The 25466-nt window shown below is 33.3% G+C and overlaps 1 protein-coding gene across 1 annotated transcript in view; it reads left to right on the top strand.

Annotated features, from left to right (window-relative positions):
- The first annotated feature begins 263 nt into the window (after positions 1-263).
- LOC108729069 (uncharacterized) overlaps positions 264-25466 on the top strand; it is a 67908-nt gene continuing 42705 nt past the window's right edge. The window contains exons 1-2 of the mRNA XM_018457993.1: positions 264-313; positions 421-534. Of these exons, the coding sequence (XP_018313495.1) occupies positions 444-534 (91 nt within the window). The 5' untranslated portion in view covers positions 264-313; positions 421-443. The remainder of the gene's footprint in view (positions 314-420; positions 535-25466) is intronic.

The following is a 25466-nucleotide window of genomic DNA, read 5'->3' as shown; positions in this document are numbered from 1 at the left end:
CTTGCACATTTTAACTTTTTATTTTCGGAGCAATTAGAAATAACGTTCTTTTATTTATTATTTTGAAATTAAAAGTCGGTAAATGTAAGTGCCACGAAATTTAACGATTCTCTGTGATGTCTCATGGTACGTCCAACGACGTGCATGAGAACCGTGTAGAATCCCCTCTTTCAGAAGAGGTGCTTTCGTGCGCACGTATAAAGTCAGTGAAAGCGCCAGGCGGCCCTCCAGACTACCGCACCGTCCGACAGCGATAGGAGCTCTGCCGACAAACCGTACGGCAGACTTAGATTAACACTTGAGAATCTCTCGCGTAAGTTCGAACGTTGAAATAAAACAATTTTGAAAATTGACCGCGTCGTGCAGTTCGCCGTCCACGTGTTCGCGAAATTTCTTGTTATCGTTATTGATTGTGATTAGGATAGCTTAGACTGGGAGTGATCATGAGGATGCATCTCATTGGAACCTTGGCGATCCTATTATTCGCCGGTACCCAGATTTTAGGACATCCCTCACAGGAAAGATTAATGCCAGGTATGTGATATTTTTAATGTTATGGTACATGTTATGTGTACATAATTTGTTATTTTCTGATGTTTTACGTAGGTTTTACATTTCTAATTACTTTTCTAATCAATTCCAAGTAGAACATTATTTTACGTATCAATTAAAAATTATATATAGTATATATAGTATATATTATATATATATAGTACATACACATATATATACATATATTGTAAAATACATTGTATATATTTTATAATAATATTGTATGTATCAAAAAATTTAAAATAATCGTAATAACAATTTATGAGGTACGATAATTTGGGAGATATTATGTACAAGAATACCGGACTATAATTCATATATGTTTCATGAAAAATTAATAAGAATTCCCAGCATTAATTTGTTATTAATTAATAGTAATTGTTAATGTATAATTTATTAGCATATTCATGTAAATAATAATAAAAAAATATAAGTCGGAGAAAAGAAAGTTATGCCTCTATTTCGCCAGCCATATTACAAAGTATTATATTAACGATTAAAAGGCAAGCTACAATAATTTTCAATCATTTTTTATCAAGATAATATAAAATTGAACTTTACGTCACATGCAATAAGACGTGTTCGAAGACATTATTCGGTTTTTTATAAACATGTGATTGTTTAACTATATTCAATCTAAATTTAAACATTTTTAACAACAGAGAACTTATCTGTACATAGGTATCACTATTTTCTTTTAATTCAATGTATCGGTTTTATTCTAAAGCCTGTGAGAAATTTGATTATTAATAAAAATAATGCTACTTGTGCAACAAATTTTTTAAGTTATCTTTTATAGGATAGTTATCTGCAAAAAAATTTATTACTTAAAATATTCAAAAGTTTAATAATTCAAAAGTTTTTATTAACATTAATTTTTAAAAAATTACAGCTACAACTTTTTTACATAAACTATCATAACTGAAAAAAATATGAAATTCTGACTACTGAGATTCTGCAACAGTTACGAAATATTTTCTTTCGTCTAGCTTATGCTATTATTCTGAAGATGAGAAAATTCCGCAATTTCATCATAATTCTTCGTGAATAGTGATCTTAGTTGTTCTCGCTACTGCGCACTATCTTTCTTTCCATTTTGTTCTATCATAGTTATTACGTCTGGCTTTATCCCACATAATTATATCTCCACCCTCTCTCTATCCTTTATTCACGAAAGTGGAACACTTCCTTCTACAGATGTTAATCCTGATAACCTCAGAGAGTATGCTGTCTCTCTAGGACGTGACAGCGCTCAAAACTGCTGCAATGCAGATTTCTCACTTCTACCACTATCCCACAAGCGAACTTTTCAACATCATTCTCTTATTGCTTCGTATCCAGGGCTCTGACATTTGTCGAATAAACATTGGTAAAATGGTTATTACAACACGTGTCACTTTGAATGTATGGGAAGCCGCGAAAAGGCATGTAAACGGCTGTGTCTGTATAAGCACGTGAGTCTAGCTCGTCGCGAACTACGCTCACGAGATTCGCCGCCTACGCGTTAGCTGCATACTCGTCGTCATAGCTGCATGTGAATACCGCGATCTACAAGGACTACAACTTTGCTGCATTTTTGTTAGGAACACTGACATATAACAGGGTCGGCAGATATAGCGGGATTTGTATTTGTGATCAGAAAATACCATTTTATAATCAATTTGAGCATTTGAGCATTTTCCTGAAGGAAAAATTTAATCAAAAAATGTATTTCTTAACTTTTTCTAGAAAATATCAAAATATGTATTCAGTGATAATTGAATTAATTAATTAAATATTGAAGGAGAATTGATCTCTCAAATGACGATAATTCAAAGATCAAAATACGTTCTGCATTTGTAATGAATATTAAGATAGGTATATGACAAAAGAATGTCAAATTTAATAAGCTTGATAAATATTCATTTATGAAATTGATTACATCGCCCAAGTATTTGATATTTAATATTCATTTTCTGAAGAGGTTGTTCCTAATTCTACATGCTTCATTCTGTTTTTTCCATAGACATGTAAGATAGATCCAGCACCCATATATTTTTCTATAGTATATGCTGAGTTTGGCAGAACGGTGCGAGAGACAAAATATCGGGGCAACTATTTTTCTCTGTGCGCACTTGACATTTATATTACTGAAAAGAATAAAATAAGATATAAAATTAAGGGTAATACTCAAGAATTCTATCTTCCTCATCGATTTTCATGAAATTAGAGCAGAAAATATTTATTCTAGCCTCACTTATATGTTCTCGATGTGACAGATTTCCTAACCTGAATAGCCGTTAACTTCAACGATTAATATCTCGGTCTACGGGACAGAACGTCACTTTTTTTTGTCATATTTGTTCATTTTGTGCAAAAACGCATTGAATGAGCCTAATTTCGTCAAAATCGGTGAAGAAGGTAGAATTTTTTAGTATTACCAAAGTACGTTTACTGTTAAGATGCGCGCGCAGAGAAGGATAAGTTGCTCCGATATTTTGCCTCTCGCACCGTTCTGCCAAACTCGGGTATATATAGCTAATGCTGGGTCTACCTTATATGTCTATGGTTTTTTCATAAATATAATGTCGAGTTTTTATAACTTCATAACATTTAACTAATCATTTTACTTAATTTCTAATTTAAAATTTCGATAAAACATAATTCACATAATGTTAAATTACAAGCAAAATTTTAACTACTTATATTTCTGAAATATATAATTTATAAAATTTGTCCAATATTTTAGATTCGCAACTTAAAAGCAACTTAAAACTTTTTAATATTTTTCTATAAAAATTTTAGATAAAATAAAGAATCTTTGAAAAAATTAAAGTGTGTAGAAAATATAAAAGATTCGATTTATGTGCGTACATTTTCGCAAATTAATTTTATAATAAAATTAATCCTTTTTATAGTAACTATATGTTGCAAACGCAATCTCGCAATCATCTAATTGTAGCGTTCACACCTACACGCGTATAGAATCAATGCTGTTGCATAGACACTACTAGGGCACGAACGATAATAACAATTCCTATATGTCCGTACGCAGGAGCCAATATCACGTGCTGCACGTGATTACACGTGCTTTTGCACGTGCCAGTTATTGCCGATCAGTGCGGACACGAGAAAGACGAAGAAAGAGAGCTACGCTTGTACCCTTTCCTCGTACGGATTAATACCATCGAGGGAAAAGTCCGACCGAGTCACGTGCATGCGTTAGCCGCTCGCCTCGAATCACGCGACCGTTCATTCTGTCAATTAACGTCCGTGCGACGTCTTCTCGGCCAACTCCGTCTGTTCACCGTTGGTCCCTAGCAAGGTCGCGACAAAACCCGTTCATATCGCAAACGCGAAGCTTTCGATTCTCAGAAATCGCGCAATATCGTCCCCTGTGCCACAAAAATGGAACTTACAGGGTAACTCCGGCAAATACGCCGCGCTGGGATTTACGCCGCAGAAGTCAGAAAAAATAGGAGTGGGGGTAATTTTCCCGTAACTACTCTGTTACATGTCTTTATGCTATATTAGTATTGTGTTATGATTTCAGCTTCTTACTGTTAATATTAATGAATTTATTGTGAGTTGAATCGATTTGTCACTGTAATAAGTAACGCCATCATAAGTTATAATCTACATAAAATGATTAATGTAGGACGTGTAAAAGACTTAGTGGTTATTTCGTGATACATACGTGTAGTGGAATAGTAAAGCATGTTTGCATTAATTATAAATTTTTCATGAGCCGTACATACCCCCTTTCCCCCTATGAGTAGCCATATATCTCCTATGAGATATGCGGCAAAAATACAAGATTTCAAAAAGTTTATTTTTTAATATGAAAAATAAATATTTCGGATTTCTAATATTTTTTTCATAGTAGTAGACAGTACAAAGTTTTTACTGATATAGTTCGTTTACTATAAACATAGTAAATAATACTTAATATATTAAGTTTTTGATAGGTGCAGCGTATATATATACCGGAGTTACTCTAATAACTTACAGATCACTCGCAATTATATATTCAAATCATCCTAAAAAAATTGTATGATACATCCTTATTTTTAGACCTATTAAAAATCTAAAGAACTTATTGAACCTTTTATCTTTTTTGTAACGAACTACCTATTATGATGGGGAAAGGTGCAAATGAAAGTAAATCTTCTGAAAAGAATAAGATTCTATAATACCAACAATTTGACATTGACACTGCGTTTTAAATTAACCTTGTATAAGCAATTAGCTAGTTGTAAAACAAGTAAGTAAAGAGTCGCACGTCGTTGAACTTATAAACTACTAATAGAGACGGAGAAAGTGTGAGAAATTCAGGTGGGATTGCAGTGTATCGAATAATGACATTCTCGCGGCAAAAAATGGAACGGCAACATGCCTGTCATTGACACTGATTCGTTTTCTCGTATCTAGTGTGTTAATATAAAGAGAACCGCGAGTTGAATTTATAATAGACATCTCTCATAAGGTGCCCAGAGAAAATTAACTAGCGCGTGACTAATCCCAGCACAATATTCATACATTCTGAAATATCGTAACGTACCATTTAAATTTCTCGATGATTGTGACTTCCGCTAGTATTATCGTTCTAAGAACTTTCTCCGTTCGCAAAATATAAAGAAATAAAGTATTGTAACATGGTTAAGAATTATAATTTTTATAACGTTCTTTCGCACTTGTCGCATTACTTACTGAAAGCACTGAACGAATGAGCCATAAGCAAAACCTCGGATTTATTACAAATTAAATTATTTCTAATATTTATTACATATTAAAGTCACACGGTAATATTGCGTACAAAAATAATGCGTCATTATTTAGCCTCGAGAACTGAAAAAAATAGACCGTTAAAGTCAGAGTCGTAACACGTGCTGCAAAAATAACTTGTGCAAGAAATTATCAGTGAAACGTGAGTATATGTACGACAAAAGCGAGTAAACTGGCCTTAGTAATCTGACCTTCCATTCTCCGGATGACTTTGTCCTAGTATTGATAATTAAAGAGATTGATTACCAAGATCATACGGTTAGTAAAATAAAAATTACTAAACTTTTTAAATCATAAATTAACTGCTGCTTTTGTAACCATAATAATTTAAATAATTAAACGCTTTGTGTGAATTATTTATTACATACGTGTGAATAAAAATAAAATTTTTTTGTGTTTTCCAACATTAAATTTTTATGTACGTCTTTATCATTTAACGAATCATTCATTTACGTTATGATTGAATTATTTAATACATGATAATTAAATACAAGTTTTAATCCCTATCAATTAACAGACATAAAAACTTATTTAAAGGACAAATTGATAATGTAAAAATATAATAAATTTTAATATATTAATTGAGTAAGATGTAAAAAAAAGTTTTGGCTTTAGTGACGCTTTAGTATACAAAAACTAATGATCATGATCAGCAGTTTTAATAAGATACACTTATATTTACTATCTTTCTTAATAATATCCAGAGAAATATATACAATTTTCTTAATTCAACTTTCCACGATTCATGATCATGATTTAATACCCGTGGGATTTTTAAAGCGTCCGACTAATACTATCGTTTACTTAATAGTGGCGATAAGTACGTGAATTTAAACGTCAACTTTCTACGATAGTAATCAATATTATTAGTATCAACGTGCGCGCTCACTGACAGATTTACGGTAATAGGAATATGTTAATTAAATCAATACAGAAAGGACCCCCAAAGGACCGCGTGATTCAACTTAATTCGAGCAATTAACATTGTTAAACTGTCAATGGAACAACCGTACAGTGATTGATAGCACATTTTAAAATGGAGACAGCGACTCCACCTCGTTCCTTTGCTGATATAGTTTTTATTTTATCACAAGAATTCTTTCTTGGCAATTATTGATTGGTCCACTGTTGATTGCTCTGCAAGCTAGCCCTCTTTCTTCTCCTTTCTCTCGCAATGCGTTTGTGAAATCGATTCGAAAGCCTAATTGTTATTCCATTTACATCTAGAGTACACATGGGAACTGCAAAACTATTTCCTGTTACACTGCAATGTATAATTCGCAATACAATCTAACTTATAAAAGTAACTACGCTTATATTTTAATGGAATTCATTGCTTCCAACTAATCTATTTGTCATAAATTAAAATTTATAACTTTCAATTAAATTCATTCGCAGTAAATTTTTGTAAAATTTCTTATTCGATCTACATTAAAATTAGAGAGCACAATAATAATTTTTAATATCTGTTTTTAATATTAATTGCTAATAAAAATATTGTTTATGTTTACAGAAATCGATATTGCACATAATATGCACAGAAGATTTCCTAAATGTATCTGAGATTAATATTAGCTTCCTTAAATAAGAATCACTACACTTTTTTTATACTATACAGTTCAGCACCCGTAATAGAAATTTCCGTAATAAGTACGTTTATTCTCGTTCGCTTTTATGCAGAATTCACGTGCAGGAGAGCGTGGCGGCCGGTGCACTGTTCGATGCACGTGACGAACAGTGCAATACCGCTGCACGTGGTCACGTGCACCAGCCGCGCGTTACCGTCGCGCTACGATAAGTCGAGTTACTTGGGATGTGGCTTTCGCAGCTCTCGATGAGATATACTTTACATGAGAGAGTACAGTTATTCATTATTATATCACTTATATAACATGTATAATATTGCATTAAGAGCAACGCAACACTTTGCACGTAATCGTTTCGTTAATCGAGCAAACATTTGGTCATTCAATCATATGTTTTGATCAAAACAGTAAGTAAAAACAAATAAATTATTATCGTAGTTGCAAGTTATTATCGTATTAACATAGTAATGTTGCTTTGTTCTTATATAATTTACCAATGTAATTTATTACAATATTTTACTACAATAATGATTTATTTACCTATACATATATAACTTCTTCCTGTAATTAATATATATCACAAGTTAGTTACAACCAACAGTACTCTATCTTGTTATGATGCCCGTATCTCAACGCGTTAGCAGTAAATTTCCTCGCACGTATCGTAACACCAAGTGCGAGATAAAAAAAATGGCTGCAAAAAGAGAATGACATATTTTTGTTTTCTCGGTTGCTTAATTGCATTGCCAACAATCGTAATTGGATGCTATCCGCCACTGCAAAGGCTTTCGAAATTAAAGCACTGATAATAAACCTTTTTCCTAAACAAGGAATGACTTACTCTACGATAAATCGTAATGCATGACGTTGTTAATGTTTACGTGTCCTTTGAGTTTCCACGCGAACTAAGTAAATACTTGAGAAATACGCGTTTGCCAGTAGCAAATTCTTGCACGTTTTATTTAGCGATATACATGTATATCAATCGCTTGCATGTGGCAATGGTGCGTTAAGGTTCTACCGCGACCAATATTGCTTGTCGGGCCCGATGCCGGTTTTCTAGGTCGGACTTACGTTACACCTAATAAGTAATTACGCTAGTGAACGCGTATAAACTGCTTGACCACATACAGACTGGAAAGCAGTTCGCAATTGTCCGCGTGATTTTCATCAATAAATGATTAATCTGGCATAGTACTTATACGCGAACAAAAAATTATAATCTTTAAATTTTTTAAATATTTTTCTGTTCTTATTCTTAATTATTGTTGCATTATTGTTCCTTATGCTTAAATTTATATAATAAAAGACAATAATAAATAATAAATTATACTACATATTTCTAATTATTAATTATAAATTATATTACTAATAAACACATAGAATATTTTTTTTATGCAATATTTAAAAGTTCACTACTCTAAATTTTCCAATGATTATTAAAAAAATGAAAAGAGTTGTTAACGTCCATAACAAAAATAACAAGAATAAATCAAATTAAAATGAATCTTCGCGTTAAAAATATATTAAAACATTTTGGAAGTTTATAAAATTATTATTATCATTTTATACTTATTATACTTTTATTCAAAAACGATTGTTCATTTAAAATGATAACGGAAATTATAATTATTAAATTCTATCTCATGCAACGTGATCCGTGTAAAGATCAGATAATTTTTTTATTTAAAATAAATCAAGTAAAGAATAAAAATCCAGAAAAAAACTTTTTAACATGTTTTTCAACCTTATACTACATACATAGGTAATGATACAGCATGCGGACTCATTACGATGTAAAATGCAATTGCAGCTTGCCTCTATATATATTTAGATAAGTAGAAACGTGCAATTCACACGCGAACGCAATAGGATGCCGATCGACTAGTTTTATCGACGTTCACCATTTTGGGCGATGGAAATGTATCGATACGTTACAAAAAAAGCAAAAGCGCTGTCTCCGGGTGAAATTGAGAGATTACGTGTATTTCCTTGTTCGTCTTTGCATGCCTAAGTAAAACATGAGCTTCCTGCATACATACCGTTTGTACTGAGCAAAATCTACTTTTAATCTATAAAACTTTCGCTTTTGAATCTTACACGTCGGTGTAGGCCGTAAATATCAGTCGCGGTAACTAACTGTTTTCGACCTTACGTAAACAGAATTGTATTACTTTCTTTGCAATGCCACTTCGTAACCGCGAGCTGATAAGACGTGTTAATTAATCCAATTAAAATTAACATCCTATAATTATTTATTAATTAAAATAATTATTATTTACTTTCTACCAATAATCTGGAACATATTCAGTAGCCCTTTACTCGCGGTAATAAGCTCGTGCAGATAAATTTTACGTTAAAGACGGAATAAAATCTGTTAGATGGATTCATGCTCAAAATTTCTGCGATATATCAGTAATGTATCTCGGTTAAAGGTGATAATAATGTACGCTGATCTTCTCGCTGAATCGTATTTAAATCTCGTGTCAATAATAATGGATAATGTCGGTGATATATCGTATTTAAGTGATATTGAATGGAGTTGGGACCCACCGAGACTCTCTTCGAGTCGAACGATCAACGTTAATGCGTGTCAAGTTTCTATGTTCCCGTCATCCTTGAACATAAAGATGCAGTTGTGCTAGCCTTAATAGGCAAACAAAGAGAATGTGATAATGAGCAACCTCTTAGGTATGCAAAAAATTCTCGCCTACATATTCTTATTATTCCCGCCCTGTTATCCTTTTCTTTTAGATTTCTTTCAATTTATAGTGACGTTAACCGTTATGAAACTTTCATCTATTATTAGTACGTCAATTTTAGGAAATTATTTTTATTTTTCGTAACTAATTATCGTGATCTTAATAGGGTAAACTAGGGTATTATGGCCATACGGAAAAGATGACCATAGGCTGTAATTTTTTCAATAATTGCTAAATAGAGCATTTTTGTAGCCATTCTAAAAGCCTTTGGCCATCTTCCCCGTATGGCCATCTTATTCGAGTTTACCCTAAAACGGAATTCTTGCGGTCAATAAAACAATTAAAACATTTTATAAAACGATAATCTATTCGCGGATTTATGGTTTGTCAAAGTTTGTCAAAACATTCGGAAATCCATCCTATATGTAGATATATGAAGTTATCATTTCATTACACAAAGTCACGTTGTCCTTCGACCAACTCCGTATTTATGAATAATACTTATTAGCCAATTGACAAACAATTTTATTGCAGCAAACATACCTAGTCTCGCACTTGACAACGCTCGTAAACGATGCATATGTTAAAGATACATTGAATGCATAAAGTAAACATTTTATTGGCAACTATGTCAGTAAATGATCTTATAAGCTAATAGAAATGAATAGATATCTCATTACCACGATTTATAGATATACGATTTATTTCATAAATACATAAATCTATAAATACGTTCATCTTCAATTTCAATCTTTTAAGGTCGCGCGGAGGAGCTTCCTAACAAAAGTTTAAAAAGGACCTTGTTTTCTAAGGGATTTTGCAGGATTGCTGAATTCAACTCTGGCCTAAGAATTCTAAAATTCAAATTTCCGAAAAATAATTTAATTATCATAAAACTTCAGGAGGTTCTCAGATTCGCTGAGTTTAAATATAGCTGGAAATTGTCGAATTTCAAACGGATAGTAATCTCTAATCGCGAAAAAAATCTACCGTCACAAAGTTCATAATCAGAGTTTGGAAGTCAGTTTGGATATCCATATTAACTGTTATTCTTCACACTTAAAAATGTCTTAAAATTAAGTTTTATGTAACAAACAGATTATTTTTTTTTAGAGAGAGAGAAAGAGAAAGAAATTCTATTCATCATATTAAACTCACAATTTTGAAGTTTTTATTTTTGACCTCTCGGGTTGGAATAAAGTAGATATCAAATTATCCCGTACACTATGTTTCATAAAAATCAAACGAGCAATTCATAAAATGAAAGAGAGTGACTCTTAAGAGATTCACCGATGCACAAAGAGTTAAGAAAAGACCGTTAAACTTTGCGAATGTGTATATGTTTGTAGTATACAGGGTGAGTCAGCTAAAGCCGGCTATAACACCCATAGTTTTGGAGATAGAAAAAAATTTTCAGATGAAAGTGAAACGATTGCAAGGAAGACGTATTTTGGTCATGTTATTTTTCTTTTAGGTGGAGGCGCCAAAAAGATATGAACGTTACCTCCACTTTTTAAAATGGAATTGCGATTTTTTTATACGTAATATGATTTCTCTAATTATTCTGAATATAAAAATATTGTAGTGATATCAAAAAACTAATAGTTTACGAGATATTTGGCACTTTATTCTGGCACATATTGACATAAAATGTTAAATAACTCGTAAACTATTAACTTTTTGATATCACTACCTCAATACTTTTATATTCAGAATAATTAGAGAAATAATATTACGTAAAAAAAGTCACAATTCCATTTTAAAAAGTGGAGGTGACGTTCATATTTCTTTTTGGCGCCTTCACCTAGAAGAAAAATACAATAACATAATCAAAATACGTGTCCCTTGCAACCGTTCCACTTTCATCTGAAACATTTTTTTCTATCTCCAAAACTGTAGGTATTGTTCGGGTGGCCGGCCTTAGGTGACTCACCCTATATACTCTCATACAGATTTGAATAATTTTTCGATTTAAGTATAAAATTTAATTTGTACATACGTTTATATAAAAAGCAAACGATAAACAAATAGTAAATAAAACAAGCCTGTTTCAAAATATCTCATTCGTTTGTATAGTCCTAATCTTTGATAAGATAAATTTATTATTAGAAAGAATTTGTTGATAGATACCTATATGAAATAAAGCACTATATATTCTATGAGCCAAGTAGGTTCGAATGCCAGGAATTGGGGCCACCCACTTTTTTGATACAAGAACTGCATTCTTTTCGAAGAATGAAGGCAAGTATTTCCTACCTTTCCTGGCGCGAAATTGTTTCTTATTTCTTAATTAAGAAGGAGTGCATTCAAAGAGTATTATACCGCCTGACCACTTTTTATGAATAATATCGATAAAGATTAGAACAGTAGAGAAAACGAAGGAGAGAAAGTATCGTTTCATTTTTCTGCTCCGGAATACAAAGACGGAGAGTAAGGAGAAATGAATGCTCAATAAATGATATTAGTAAATAAATAAAAAACTACATGTACCCCCCTCCCCCACCGAACAAACCATTTATAAAATACAGCATCTAATTGAAATAAATACGACCAGTCACGTTCTTAACAACATCTTTATTTCAATGAATGCATTCACAGCTTTCCAATCGATTCAAGAGAAATGTATAAACAATTTTTCTGCGAGTTAGAAAGCGCATACATCTACATCTTTTGCTCGACAATCAAATCGCAATAAGAATACTAAATTAATAGCACCACATACAGAAATTTCATTATGTCTAATTAATGTGTAATTCAAACAACTATCCTCGACATTTGCTTCCTCACGTCCGCAGTATAATATTTCATTTGTTGTATAATTAAGCAATAATACGATTCAGTCTCTCGTTCTATTGGAAATAATGCCTGTCTCGTCTAAATCAGCTCCGGCGTTTCGCAATAAATTATTCGCCTTCGCGCTCATCAACGCCTCCACGTGTAAACGCAATTGTTCCCCATGCATAATAGATGGCCGCCGAATGAAACGGTCGTCCGCTCGTTGATTAGGATCTAAGAATCCGGTTATATGGGTCGCTCGTGATCGAGGGATAAGATCTACGGCAGCGTTCTGAGCGCGAGCGCAACGACTGACTGCCGTTCTCCTCGTGCTCCTCGTCACGAGACGAGGCTGACGAGACTCACCGCCGTCTATTTCATGCAAATCCGAGCGAGTTCAGATAAGCGCGCGAGACTGCACCCCGCGACTCAAGAAACCAGATTCCCTTGATCTTGCGCGGAGCAAGAATTATTTCACCATGTGCCACACGCGGCCGAGTCAAGTCGCGATATGTTTATCATTATTGCATTATCTCGACACACCGACGACGCTCATAGAGAACGGTTTCGAAAGACTTTTACTGTGTTTGCTTAATTTTTTATTTATCATCGTCGTTTACAGACCGGTCTATTCAAGCGTGCACGTGGGTCTCCATAAGCAGCGCGATAACATGACAGTCCCCGAAGAATTTATAAAAATTTTTCAGCAAAAGTGGCCCGGATTATTAACGTACTTTCAAACGGTAAAATCGCCGTCACTCTGATGTACGTTACACGGAAAAAAAAGATTAGCTGCTATAGCTAAAAATTAGGTATGGCAGCTAAATTCAGTAGCGTTACATGGACACCTAACATCGTATCTGCTAGGTCTAATTTCTATTAGCTGTGAGGCCTAAATATTATCATTGTAACAGACAAGCATTTTGCTATTATGTCGATGTATTGATCATTGCAACAAACGGTTTCTGTGTAACAGACAATTTGGTAGCAAGTACAGTTTCAGCAAACCATATTTAATCGTGGTAGAGACAATTTCCTTTTACAAGGACATATCCGATAACTGTGACAATTAATTTCATATTGCTAAATAAATCGATCTGTAACAGACATGCATATTTTGCTATCACGTCCTTATATTAGTTATCCTTTATATGTATTAGCAAATTTATAGCTATAGTAGCTAATGCAATTTCAGCTAATCAGAATTAGCTGTAAACCAGAAACATTTTTTTTCCGTGTACGTTTCACATGCGTGGCCACGCCGTTTGCGTTCCTACAAAGAGTTTGCATTATATGCGAATTTTATCATTCTTTCTCTTAAAGCCGTTAACGCTGACGTTACAAGATATTGTTTAACTACCATTCATAGAAGGATACGATTTGCACGCTTGTTGATTTATAAGACATTACGGAGTTACGATTAACAATGTGGTAATTAAAACCATCGCCTGCAATGCAATTCGTGTCTCGTTATCATATAAATCCATTAGCATTTCGCTTCAAGAATCAGATCGTATAAATTATTTCCCATCGTTTTACTTTTACTTTGTTCCTAACACGCCAATCCACGTTGCGCGTCTAACGACCTCCTCGGAGAAGGTTGCGATGCTATAACTCGTCGCTCAACCTCGCATTTATCCGAGGAAACTGATGAATTTTCCTAGGCAACGTTTGACCTTTGAGACGACTACAATAAGCAGGCAAAAGAAGCGTAAGCCAATCAAGCAAATCGATCTGGCATTCACACTATCCATTTATATGCCACAGTGGAGTAGTATCGCGATGAAAAGAAAAACTAATCGTTTTGTTCAATTTGATTCAATATATGCGCAACAATTCTCAATGAAATAATTCAATTAAGATGTGAAAAATGCTATCAAACATGATTTCATTTGAGATTGTAATGCGTCAATTCAAAGTTCTACTCGATTTACATACTCGTATCTGGCACACCTTATAGCATTGTAATCGAAAACAGTGTTTGAATTGAACGGACAACACCAATCAGCTGTACCAGGTCATTTTGCGAGACTCGATGTACTATCGCGGAGATATAGCGAAGGCATGAGTTTCACGGTGCCCATGCCAGTACAGTTACGATCGCTTAAATTGAAGCTTAAACGCGTTTATTCTTTCGGATTAATTACCGGCGACCTGCATCGAGCATATAATGTGAATTTTCTCTTACAATTTTATGTCGCGGCGGTCTTTAATCGATCGTAAACACGGGGATAATGATAAAAGCGACGTCAAGAGAGGGCGGATTTCTTTATCTTGAAAAGCGGAACATCTTGAGAGATTCTCGCGTTCTGACTTAACGACGCGAAAATTATCTTTCGTTTGCACCGTTACCGCATTTCTCCGTCAAATTGTGCCTCGGCAAACCGCGCGGCTATAAATCTCATGGCGGCTGTGAGCAATCCCGGCTAAAAACTGTGGTTATACGAGGAGAATTTAAATCATTTCAGTTCTTTGTATTCTCATCTCGCAATTGGCTCGGCGAAAGTCTTTTTTACGAACTCCCTCTTCTAAGCAATCTGTTTTATTGAGCACACCGCCTTCTGCATTCCGATATTGATATTATTCGCATTTGCAATCTAAAGAAGACATACCGACCTAACTTAAAACTGCACAACCTATCGCTTTCGAAAGCATCGCATTCGTCTATCCGTTTTCCGCAACGAAACGTTGATCATTCATACTTAGAGAAAGCAAGACAGAGATAGGAAAAGAGAAATAGGACTAAAAAAGCAAAACCGTTAGGGAAGCGAACCGGCAACAGTTAGGAAATCCTGGCAACATTGCTACATATAGTGTCTGGCAATTACATAGTGATAGGCGGACCGCTCTTTTGCGTCTCGGCACTAGTATGTCATGCAATAAAGTATCTTCGGGGATTTATAACGCGTTACAAAACGGACTATCTCAATGCTCGCGACAGACGTGCAAGTACTGACGCATCGTGAAATTGGGCGATTAGATGCTTGTGTAATCTACAAGCTACGTGTATTGATCCTACAGTCGCGTTGAAACATATATAGTCTAACCTCTCCATTTATATTCATTATATGAGTTTATATATACGGATGTCATACTGTCAATTGACTTTGTTGTAACTGACAATCACGGATTTGTAATATTTAAGTTCTAACACATTTCTGTTTATAGCATATTAATTACTAATAACATATTAATTACCAATTACTAATGCAAGCTGACCACCGTGTAATAATGTATTTTCAAATATACATACAGAGAGAGAAAGAGGGAGAGGGGGGGCATATTGCGTTTCTATTACCAAGCAATTGTATGGAATATTACGAATCTCGATGTAATGAGCAAATATAACATATGTTATAGATAATCAAGAAGATATGAATATTTGTTAAAATAATTAATATTATTTTCTCATAAAAATACCGAAAGTCATTAATCAATGACTTTCTAATTTATTATGATTTTAATAAATTACTAAAATTTTTAGTAACGCAGAATAACAACTTATAACATTTTTTTCGCATCAGCATATTGGAAACAGTTATCTTGATTATTTGCCTCACCGGCTGCTAACTAATTTGTCAACCAGTTTGTAAATCAAATCGCAAGATTGCTCATTACGGGCATCGGGAATTAGAAATACGACAGACTAAAAGAGTGCAATGCTGCAGCATCTACGGCTTACCAGTCGCAATATGCACTTACTCTTATTTTTAAGGTATCTCTAATTGGCTCGAACGATAATAATGACGAGATTCGCAACAAGCAACGTTCACGTGAGACGATTCTAATGCTCTTCGAATGCAAGATGCACAACGTGCGATGCATTTCATGCATTCACGAGTCACGAGGACGCATGGCGCTTCAAGCCTTATATCGTGAACTTTAACACAGATAGTCCTTGAGCTTCTTCAATGCGCAATCCCGATGTAACGCGGCGTAATTCGTTATTCATCGCGATGACCGCCGGCAAAAGTCATCACGATCCACGATACTATTTTTCTCATCTGTTATCCGTATGGCTTTGCGCGGCGCATGGCTTTTGAATAATCTTTCCCTGTCATCTCTGCCGATCTCAAGAAATAAATCCGATCGAGTCGTGACGAGGTCTTTTATCCGATTTATGCACGCTCCTACATTGAACCAAAACCGTACGTAAATACAATAAAATATTCATTGAATTATGAAAAAATAATGAAAATTGGTCCAATGAATTCTCATAGTGATTTAGATTATAAAACTATTACTAGAATTCATTGCAAGAATGAAATATATAGTTGTATAAATGAATCCAGTTATTGTATCAATGAATTAACTACATTAAGCCAGACATTAAGTCGGACATTGATTAACAATCATTCATTGGACCAAAAATCAACAAAATTTTTTTTAGTGCAGTGCTTCTCCTTGGATTTTAATGCTAAAGTCAATCTTGCGTAGCGTCTTGTTGAAGAAGTCTTATTTTTGATAGTTACAAATTTTAATGTACTAATATTATATACAGGTTTCTTAAAAAAATTTGCTGCTAGATCTTGAAATAAATAAATCAGTTTATAGTTTTTAAAAAATTATAATAATACAGTTTGGATATATTTATATGTTCATTAATGACAAAACTTCATACTTTTATCTATTTAAAATTAACGCACAAAATATAAAAACTAATTTTAATTAATTCTTGACACATACACCTAATATGTTGATTGATCGTTAGTATATTTTTAATTTGTATGACACACAAACGTTCTTTTGTAAAAAAAAACTGGGAAACATTAATTTTATCATTTATTAAGATTAATGATCACGATAATCAGAAGCAGAACTTACTTTTCAATCGAATTGGAATGCAATATAAAAGTGTCAATAATAATTTATGATATGCATCTCGCATGCATTCTTCGACCAGTGCATTTACGCCTTCACATTCTTTGTCACATAATTGTCGACTTAATCGCATTGCCCACTTGATCGTAAGATTTGCAAGCAGTTTCAAAAATTCCTTTTATACCTTCGCGTTGTAGTCCTTGAGCCTTTGGAATGCAATTGAGCGTATACATTGTTTGTGACTCGCGTAAAAATAAAAATCAAGAAAATTTATATACTTCTTTTACTTCGTGCTTGTGCACTGCAATGTGAGCGTTGCTGAAGATGATAATGTATGCATCATGTTAAGCAGAATAAAACGAAACGCAATAAAATTTAACGGAATCATATCTTCAAAGAAAATAGGGATTTTTGCAATAACGTGAATCCAGATACGGTGAACGCTAAAGTCACGCTATCCTTTTCTTAATTAGTTGTTAAGAAGAAGATAACCTGATCTTAGCGTTCATTGTATCTGGATAAACGCTATTGCAAAAACTCCCTAATGTCTCTTGAGTCAGTTTCGCCGTACTCGCATACTGCCGTATGCAAGAAAACCGTATTTGTATTATCATTAAAATTATTTTAAGTACATTAACTTTGTAATTTCTGAAAGACTATAGCAATTAGATAAATATTATTTTAAGTATTAAATTTTATGATCTTTTAATTTTCCAAGATATAATTTCATGTTTCAATCATTTTCATAAAATTGTTCATACAATTAGACTATCTGTGTATGCACGAAAAAAACAGTTTTGCTGAAATATCTAAAAATTTAGCTAGATACAGAATGCTTAAGCTGATTGCTAGAATGTCAAAACCTTTTACAGCATTGCTCATTATGTTTAAATTTCCTACATAACTGCTTTGGTGGTTCAACAAAATTATTTTCAGATCTGTATCTACCTAAATCTTTAAACATTCCAGCAAAATCGTTCTTTCCGTGTAGATACATTTTGCTTAGCATGGCAGGTACCTGAAACAGGAAAGATCTTCGAAGATCTAAACTCGGCTGTGCAACTTTGTTGCACAACATACCTCGCTACATCGCCTGCAATTTGTCGAAGAACGAGAACTTGTGGCTCTTCTCTCGGTGGTTTCGTGACACCGGGCTTTATTGCCGCAATACGAAATACCATTGCGATTGCAAGACGGCTTTTCAATGAATTTAATCTCTGGCATGGTCTCTTTATTGAACAAAGGAACAATGGGGTGTTCACTGTCTCAGAATCGGAAGCTGATTTCGTCTTCGTTGCAATCGACAAGTTTGATCATCCGTTCGAGCTTATGCTTCTCGCAAGTGCTTGTCGCTCTCTTCAATGCGCCTTCATTCGTGCGTGACACTCATCCGTGTAAAGTTTAAAAATTGAGCTCCCCAACTTTTGAAAAAATTAACTTTCTGTAACTCATTCGATTGCTCACCGTTTGCATATGTATCCTTATTTCGATTTTTCGTTTACACACTTCTGATTAAAAAGTTATTTAAAAAAAACGATTTTCGGAAAATAATTTCACACTAGTCCCCCAACCACAAGCAAATTAGATTTAACTAGTCTCAAGTCGATAGATTTTCGTTTACACCTTCCGAAACAAGTCGATTTTTCGTTTGAATACCTTCAGTTAAAAAATTATTAACAATTAAAGTTTTAAGGATAGTCGACTCAGGTAAATTGAATATCGACGCCTGAGCCGTAGAAGGTGCTATATCAAGAAAAATATGAAGAAAGGTCTATGTCAAGAAATGAATGAAAAGTGGTCTATTTCGCATAAGGCGTGAAATCGGTCTATGTCGGAATGCATACGAAGTACGGTTAATATCGAGTAAGCGAGAAGAACGGTTCAAATCGCATAAAATTAAAGAAGAGATTATATAGTATAGCGCAATGTATTTTCTTCTCATAAATTTTATAGTGGTATAACTGAGAACGGGAATCGTCTTGATTTTCAATCCTGTTTCTCGCACTCATTTATTCATATATTATTTAATTTTCCTGAATTTGTAACTGAATTTGTGTAATTTATGAGTAGTGAATATTGCGCTATATAGACCCTTCTTTAATTTCATGCAACTTGAACCGTTTTTCTTACTTTCTCAATATAAACCGTACTTATGCGTACGTATGCGTTCTGACACAGACCGGTCTTCATGCCTCACGCGAAATAGACCACTTTTCATTTATTTCTTGACATAGGGTAAAAGACCATAATAAAAAAAATAAATAATTAAAAAAAAATATAATATATTTTTAATACTTAAATTATCATTAACTGTATAAATATACTTGATCAAATATTACTAAACGTTTGATATGCCAGAAATATGGTCTTTTACCCTAGACCTTTCTTCATATTTTTTTCGATATAGCACCATCTACGGCTTAGACATCGATATAATAACTTTTTAACTAAAAGTGTGTAAACGATGAATCGACTGATTTCAGAATGTGCAAACGAAAACCTATCGATTCATGACATTTTGAATATAATAACCGGGATTTGAATCTACTGAGAATCGATTGAGAAATAAATTTAATTTGCTGGTGGTTAAGGGGCTACGTGGTGTGAAATTATTGCTCCCCCCCTCAAAACTGTTTTTTAATAACTTTTTTTATCAAAAATGTGCAAACAAAAATTCGAAATGTGCATACATGTGCAAACGATGTACAATCGAATGAGCTATAGAAAGTTAATTTTTTCAAAAGTTAAGGGCCAACTTCACACGGGTGTGACACTAAAGCAGGCCTGTCCAACACTTTGCTCGTGAGCCGAAATGCTTCCATCTCTCCGCCGTCTCGCTCTACCGAGACAGCGAAGAGGTGGAAGCGTTTCGGCTCACGAGCAAAGTATTGGACAGACCTGCAGTAAAGGAATGATTATACCAGAACGTTCACAAGCGACAGCGATTATCAGTACATCCGTGATTAACAGTCACTGTAATCACTGTAAAACACTGTAAAACAGTAAGTTCTATACACTTTATTAGACATTGCTATAAAGTTCTCGGTTATTAAAATATTTCTCTTGCGATATTTAAAATATCGCACATTATTTTGAAAAAAAATAACGTTTCTTTGATGATGCAAAGTCTGCGCTTTGGTAATATTCGGTACACAGTTTTCTTTTACGTATCCTACGTCACGTGTACTCGCTGTTTCGAAAGCGAATATTAAGCTAGCACTGGCAACAACTCTACCTCTGCTTTTTCTCTCTATAGACATTTTTATAAACGTGGTTAGGAATTCGCACAGTAAATTTCATTGTGTATGTTAGCTAGTTTTAGTGACGCTATTTTTCCAGTGTGTGACGGTGATCTTTTCAAGAATAAAAAATGTTTCGCAATGTATCAAAGTAAAATCGGAGCATAAAATTTAGAGATAATTACGTATCGTAAAAATTACGGATAATTGTTTTGTTTAGATACATATTCTGTTAGAAAAAAAAACAAACGTCGCAATTTAAGAATAATATAATATTAAAAAGTATATAACATTTGTAAAAATCATAGTCTCAATATCAATTAGTAAATTAATAAAACGTTTTCAGGGATTTTAAATCTGAACGATTAAAGGTTATTAATAAATTCATTCTTTTCAATTATCATGTCATTTATTAAAAAACTTATTAGGAAATGAAAGTGAAAGCGGTAGCAGTAAATTGTATTAAAATATGGAATGAAAAAAATTTCTAAATAGCTATTTCATGACTTGCAACTTCAAGAACTTGAATTACAATTTGACAAAACAAGACTTAATCATTTTACGGTCCAAAGCTTTCGCAAACAGGCAACACGTGCACGGATGAGCACGTGGCTTACGTTTAGTGTGGCCCACATGTTCAGTGAAGGGTTTGAGCAATCAACGACGAAGGTGCAATCAGTGACGTCCATCAACAAGAGTCCAATCAAGCAATAAGTAATATCATATGACTAAAGTGGAAATTAGTTCCAGTAGAGCACGCGCTATCGATGTGTTGATTGTGGTTAATATATAATTATGGTTCGCGCTTGAACTAGAAAAATATGTCTTTGAAATACTACCTGTGCGTCTAAGTAAAACAAATTTTGAGCCATTTACATACATAATCTCAGTTTTAATAATCTCTCGCGATAACGAACTTGATTAATGATTAGCACGTGATTTCGTTTACCGAATAGCGATCGCATTCCCGCGAAAAGCGAACGTTTACATTCGATTAATTAATATTATGAGATTTTAATAATTTTCGCGTTTATTCAACATTACAGCAACTATGCTTTTTCATAAATAATGTCGGTAAGAAGTAAAAAATAAGTTTTTTTTAATGGTTTGCACTTATAATAATAGTAATAATATCAAAGAACTTTCAATTATTTTAACCTATATACACTAAAAAAAATATAGTCAATTTTAATAAATATTTAGTTCAATACTGCCAACTAAACATTTACTTACAGTAAATAAGTATTTATTCAGTAAAAAGAATGATTGTTAAATTAAATTAATGTTTCTTGTAACAAATAAATATATCTTTATATTTAATAAATATTTAGTTGGCAGTATTGAACTAAATATTTATTAAAATTGACTATATTTTTTTCAGTGTACGTAATACTATTAAAAATGCCAGAAGATATCAATATTACAAACTATTATAATTTAAGTACAATATAATTCGTATAATTACATAGAGTAATTAGAAAGCTTAGATTTGTCGTCATTCTCGTTTTGTGCAGACATCGTGCCTATCCTTCGAACCATAAAATGAAATTAATGAGTAATACTCTCACATAACCTGTCTTATAACTCTTCTCATAAGTATCGCTTAATGAGACGGTCCTTTATATCCCAACAAGAACGTGACAGCAATTATATTATACCTACATATAATACACTTAAGCTTGACAAGATCAACGTCATCGACATATCAAGTCGCGGCGATCTCGCACGTGGATCGAAGGCGAGTTCCATATTATTTTCATTCCTTCGCATAACGGTGAAATAATGATTTTTTGCGCAGCCATGTGTATTTCGTTCGCGAAAGACACGCAGAAAATAAATTGTCCGATTTTATGTCGTTTTGATCAATAAAGTTAGACGTGTACCATATTTCTAAAGTTGTCTCGCGTGCATTCGGCCATACGATCAATTGACGCGATTATTTCTGAACTACGCTTAATTTAAATCCCTGATTTCGTCTGTCATATTTTATCGTTCATAGATGTATCAGCCAGGCTGCACCGACATTTAAATCTCGACTGCCAATTCTAATACAGTAGCGTAATTAAAAGCTGTAAAAGCTATACAGGGTGTTTAAAATTTTGCGCCCGCGAAGTACAAGACGTAATACTTTATACTAAAACAAATAACTTTTTCCTTTAACAAAATTGCGTCCGATAAATAATTTTTGCACTTATTTGTTAACCTGCTTCAACCTGCTTTACAAAACCTACTTATCGGACACAATTTTGCTAAAGGAAAAAGTTATTTTTTGTGCTAAAACGAACAACTTTTTCCTGTAGTAAAGTTACATTCGATAAATAATTTTTGCGTTTACTAGTATAACTTCAATCTGTTCTTCTGCAAAAACTACTTGTCAGACGCAATTTTGCAAAAGGAAAGAGTTGTTTCTTTCAGCATAAAAGGTGCGTTCAGGGAGCGCTATATGTGTCATTCTATCCTTGTTTTACGTTTAATAAACAACGAAGATAGAATGACAGAAATAGCGCTATTAGCGTCTCCCCGAATGCACCAAAAGTATCACGTCTTGTACTTCGTGGGCGCGAATTTTGAAACACCCTGTATACATAACGTGTATAGGTGCGGTACAATATGTAATTATAATAATATAATAAATAACGTGAATATAATAATTGTAATAAATTTCAATTAAAAAATATTTTATTGTATACTATTACCTACTAAATAATATTTTACCTTAATAATAATTATTCAATAATAGTATTATATATAAAACATTTTCATTAATTAAAATTTATTACAATTTTTATATTTTGTGTTATATTAAACTCCAAATAGATGAAATTATGAAGTTTTACAGTTAATAAATATAAATTCATCCAAATTGTAATTTTTCTAAGACTATAAATTCATCTATCCATTTATTTAATTAAGGTATTAAGGTATTATTAGAGTAAATAATCAAAGTATTTACTCTTCTCAAGAAATAATAAATAAAGTTATAAACTAATAAAATAGTTCGCACGCGCATGATCTTTTAATACTTAAGATCTTTTATGCTGCCATTTAAATCGTATATTGCTAAATCGACGATTGATTCAATTACTAAATCAATGATTGTCTCAATTGCCTACCATTTGCAAATTCCGCAGAAAAAAAAAGAACGATGCATTCCGCATCGTTCGGATAATTATTCGGGCGAATCCATGAGGAATGGACACGCGCCGTGGTTTCACTGCGCGAGTTATATCGTCGATTTCCGGGTATACATTGCGGCGCACGAGAAATCACGGCGTTCTCCGTAGAACGTACAGACATATCGCAGATTTCGCGATCGTCTTCCGTGCCGACATGCCAAGTGCGCGTTTCAAAGAACCTCGAGGGAACTCTCGATGGCGTGCCAGCGTTCTGTTTGGCGGTGACTTATGTACTGTCAGCTCTCGTGCGGGTCTCGCATTAAACACTTTCTCGATTCGATCCTTAAAATACCCGACCCTCAAGGATCGCGCGATAAGCACTGCAGATCGTATTACGAAACGTACAATGCAATAGTCTTCCTTCCGCGGGCTGCTGCGAAATCGCGTTCTGGACAGTTAACGCTTGCACGTGTCATGACTCCTCGAAGACTTGCCAACCCGAGTTGGAGTGACTTAAACGGATAATTGAGTATTATCAATCCTAGCGTGCATGACTAAATGCAAATTCATTTATATAACTGAGGGCTGACACGCTTCTTGTACACGGAAGATTTCTTTCTCCAATAAAAAAATTTTAAGAGATAATTTCATGTAATATGATATCTAAGAATAAAAAATCGCTGAAAGCCATTCATACGACAATAACAAAATTATGAAAATTGGAATTTTAGATTTTTTAATTAAGAATTCATAGCATACATATATCTTTCAGTTTATTTCAAAGTAAAAAGTTCTCTTAAATAAAAATTGATTTCTATGTTTTTTTATCAGTAAAATGTCTAATTCAAGTACATTCGAAGCCATATTAAGATAAAAGTAATCGAGATAGTCGAGAAGGCTGGGCCGTTTTTTTTTTCCAGTTGCAATGAGATATAAACGTTTCATTCTGTGCAAGCGTAGCAACTCAAGCACTAGAATCGCAGTAGTTGCATAAGACAGTCTACCACATACTGTGCGAGGTGCCGCGTTCACCGAAGAATGTTTTAAATATCGTTAGATTTTTTTGCCACGCATGTAACTTTCTATGCTTTATACTGAACAATTACGTCGTCGCAAAAAATAAGAAACCCGGACGCGGTTTCGCGCACGATCTTTACGATCGCATTTGAAAAAGGAAAGCTCATACATAGTGCAATTACAAGGATGCACCTCTTTTTGTTTTCGCTTAAAAGCTAATTTCATATAATAGATACAATTATTCAATAAAGATTCTTATAAGGAGATTCTCGCGCTACTTCCTAATCAATAGACAGTTTATTCATAATAATATGTAAAACAATTAAAATAATGAAATAAAAAGATAACCAACAATATCTTATGCCATTATACATAATTATCGTTAATTTTATATATTACTAAATATTTTCAAAATGACAAAATAAAAGTTGTAAGATGCTCATTTGATGTACACGCATCATCCATTTGACGTATATTCTAATTTTTTTCATTGAAGAATATAAATTTCTTGTAAACTATACGGTCAGTTTAAATGAAACTTTACGAGAACAAACTTAAGTGTTTACTTTATAATTATAATGATTTTTAAATTACTATCTTATACACAAGTGTCTCAATTTAAAAGAGAATAATGGAATAAGGTTATACCTTCAACTTGTAATATAAAATTCTATAAATTAATGGGTCAATTCTAAGCAGACTCGTAAGACTCGTAATGTGTTCTCGTAAAACTTGTAAGAACTTATGACTAACGTCATTTGATGTACACGCATCATCCATTTGACGTATATTCTAATTTTTTTCATTGAAGAATATAAATTTCTTGTAAACTATACGGTCAGTTTAAATGAAACTTTACGAGAACAAACTTAAGTGTTTACTTTATAATTATAA

This window comes from Mycetomoellerius zeteki, unplaced genomic scaffold (assembly GCF_001594055.1).
Source record: "Mycetomoellerius zeteki isolate Tzet28-1 unplaced genomic scaffold, Tzet1.0 scaffold70, whole genome shotgun sequence".
Classification (NCBI taxonomy): Eukaryota; Metazoa; Arthropoda; class Insecta; order Hymenoptera; family Formicidae; genus Mycetomoellerius; species Mycetomoellerius zeteki.
This window is presented reverse-complemented; position numbering and strand designations above follow the sequence as displayed.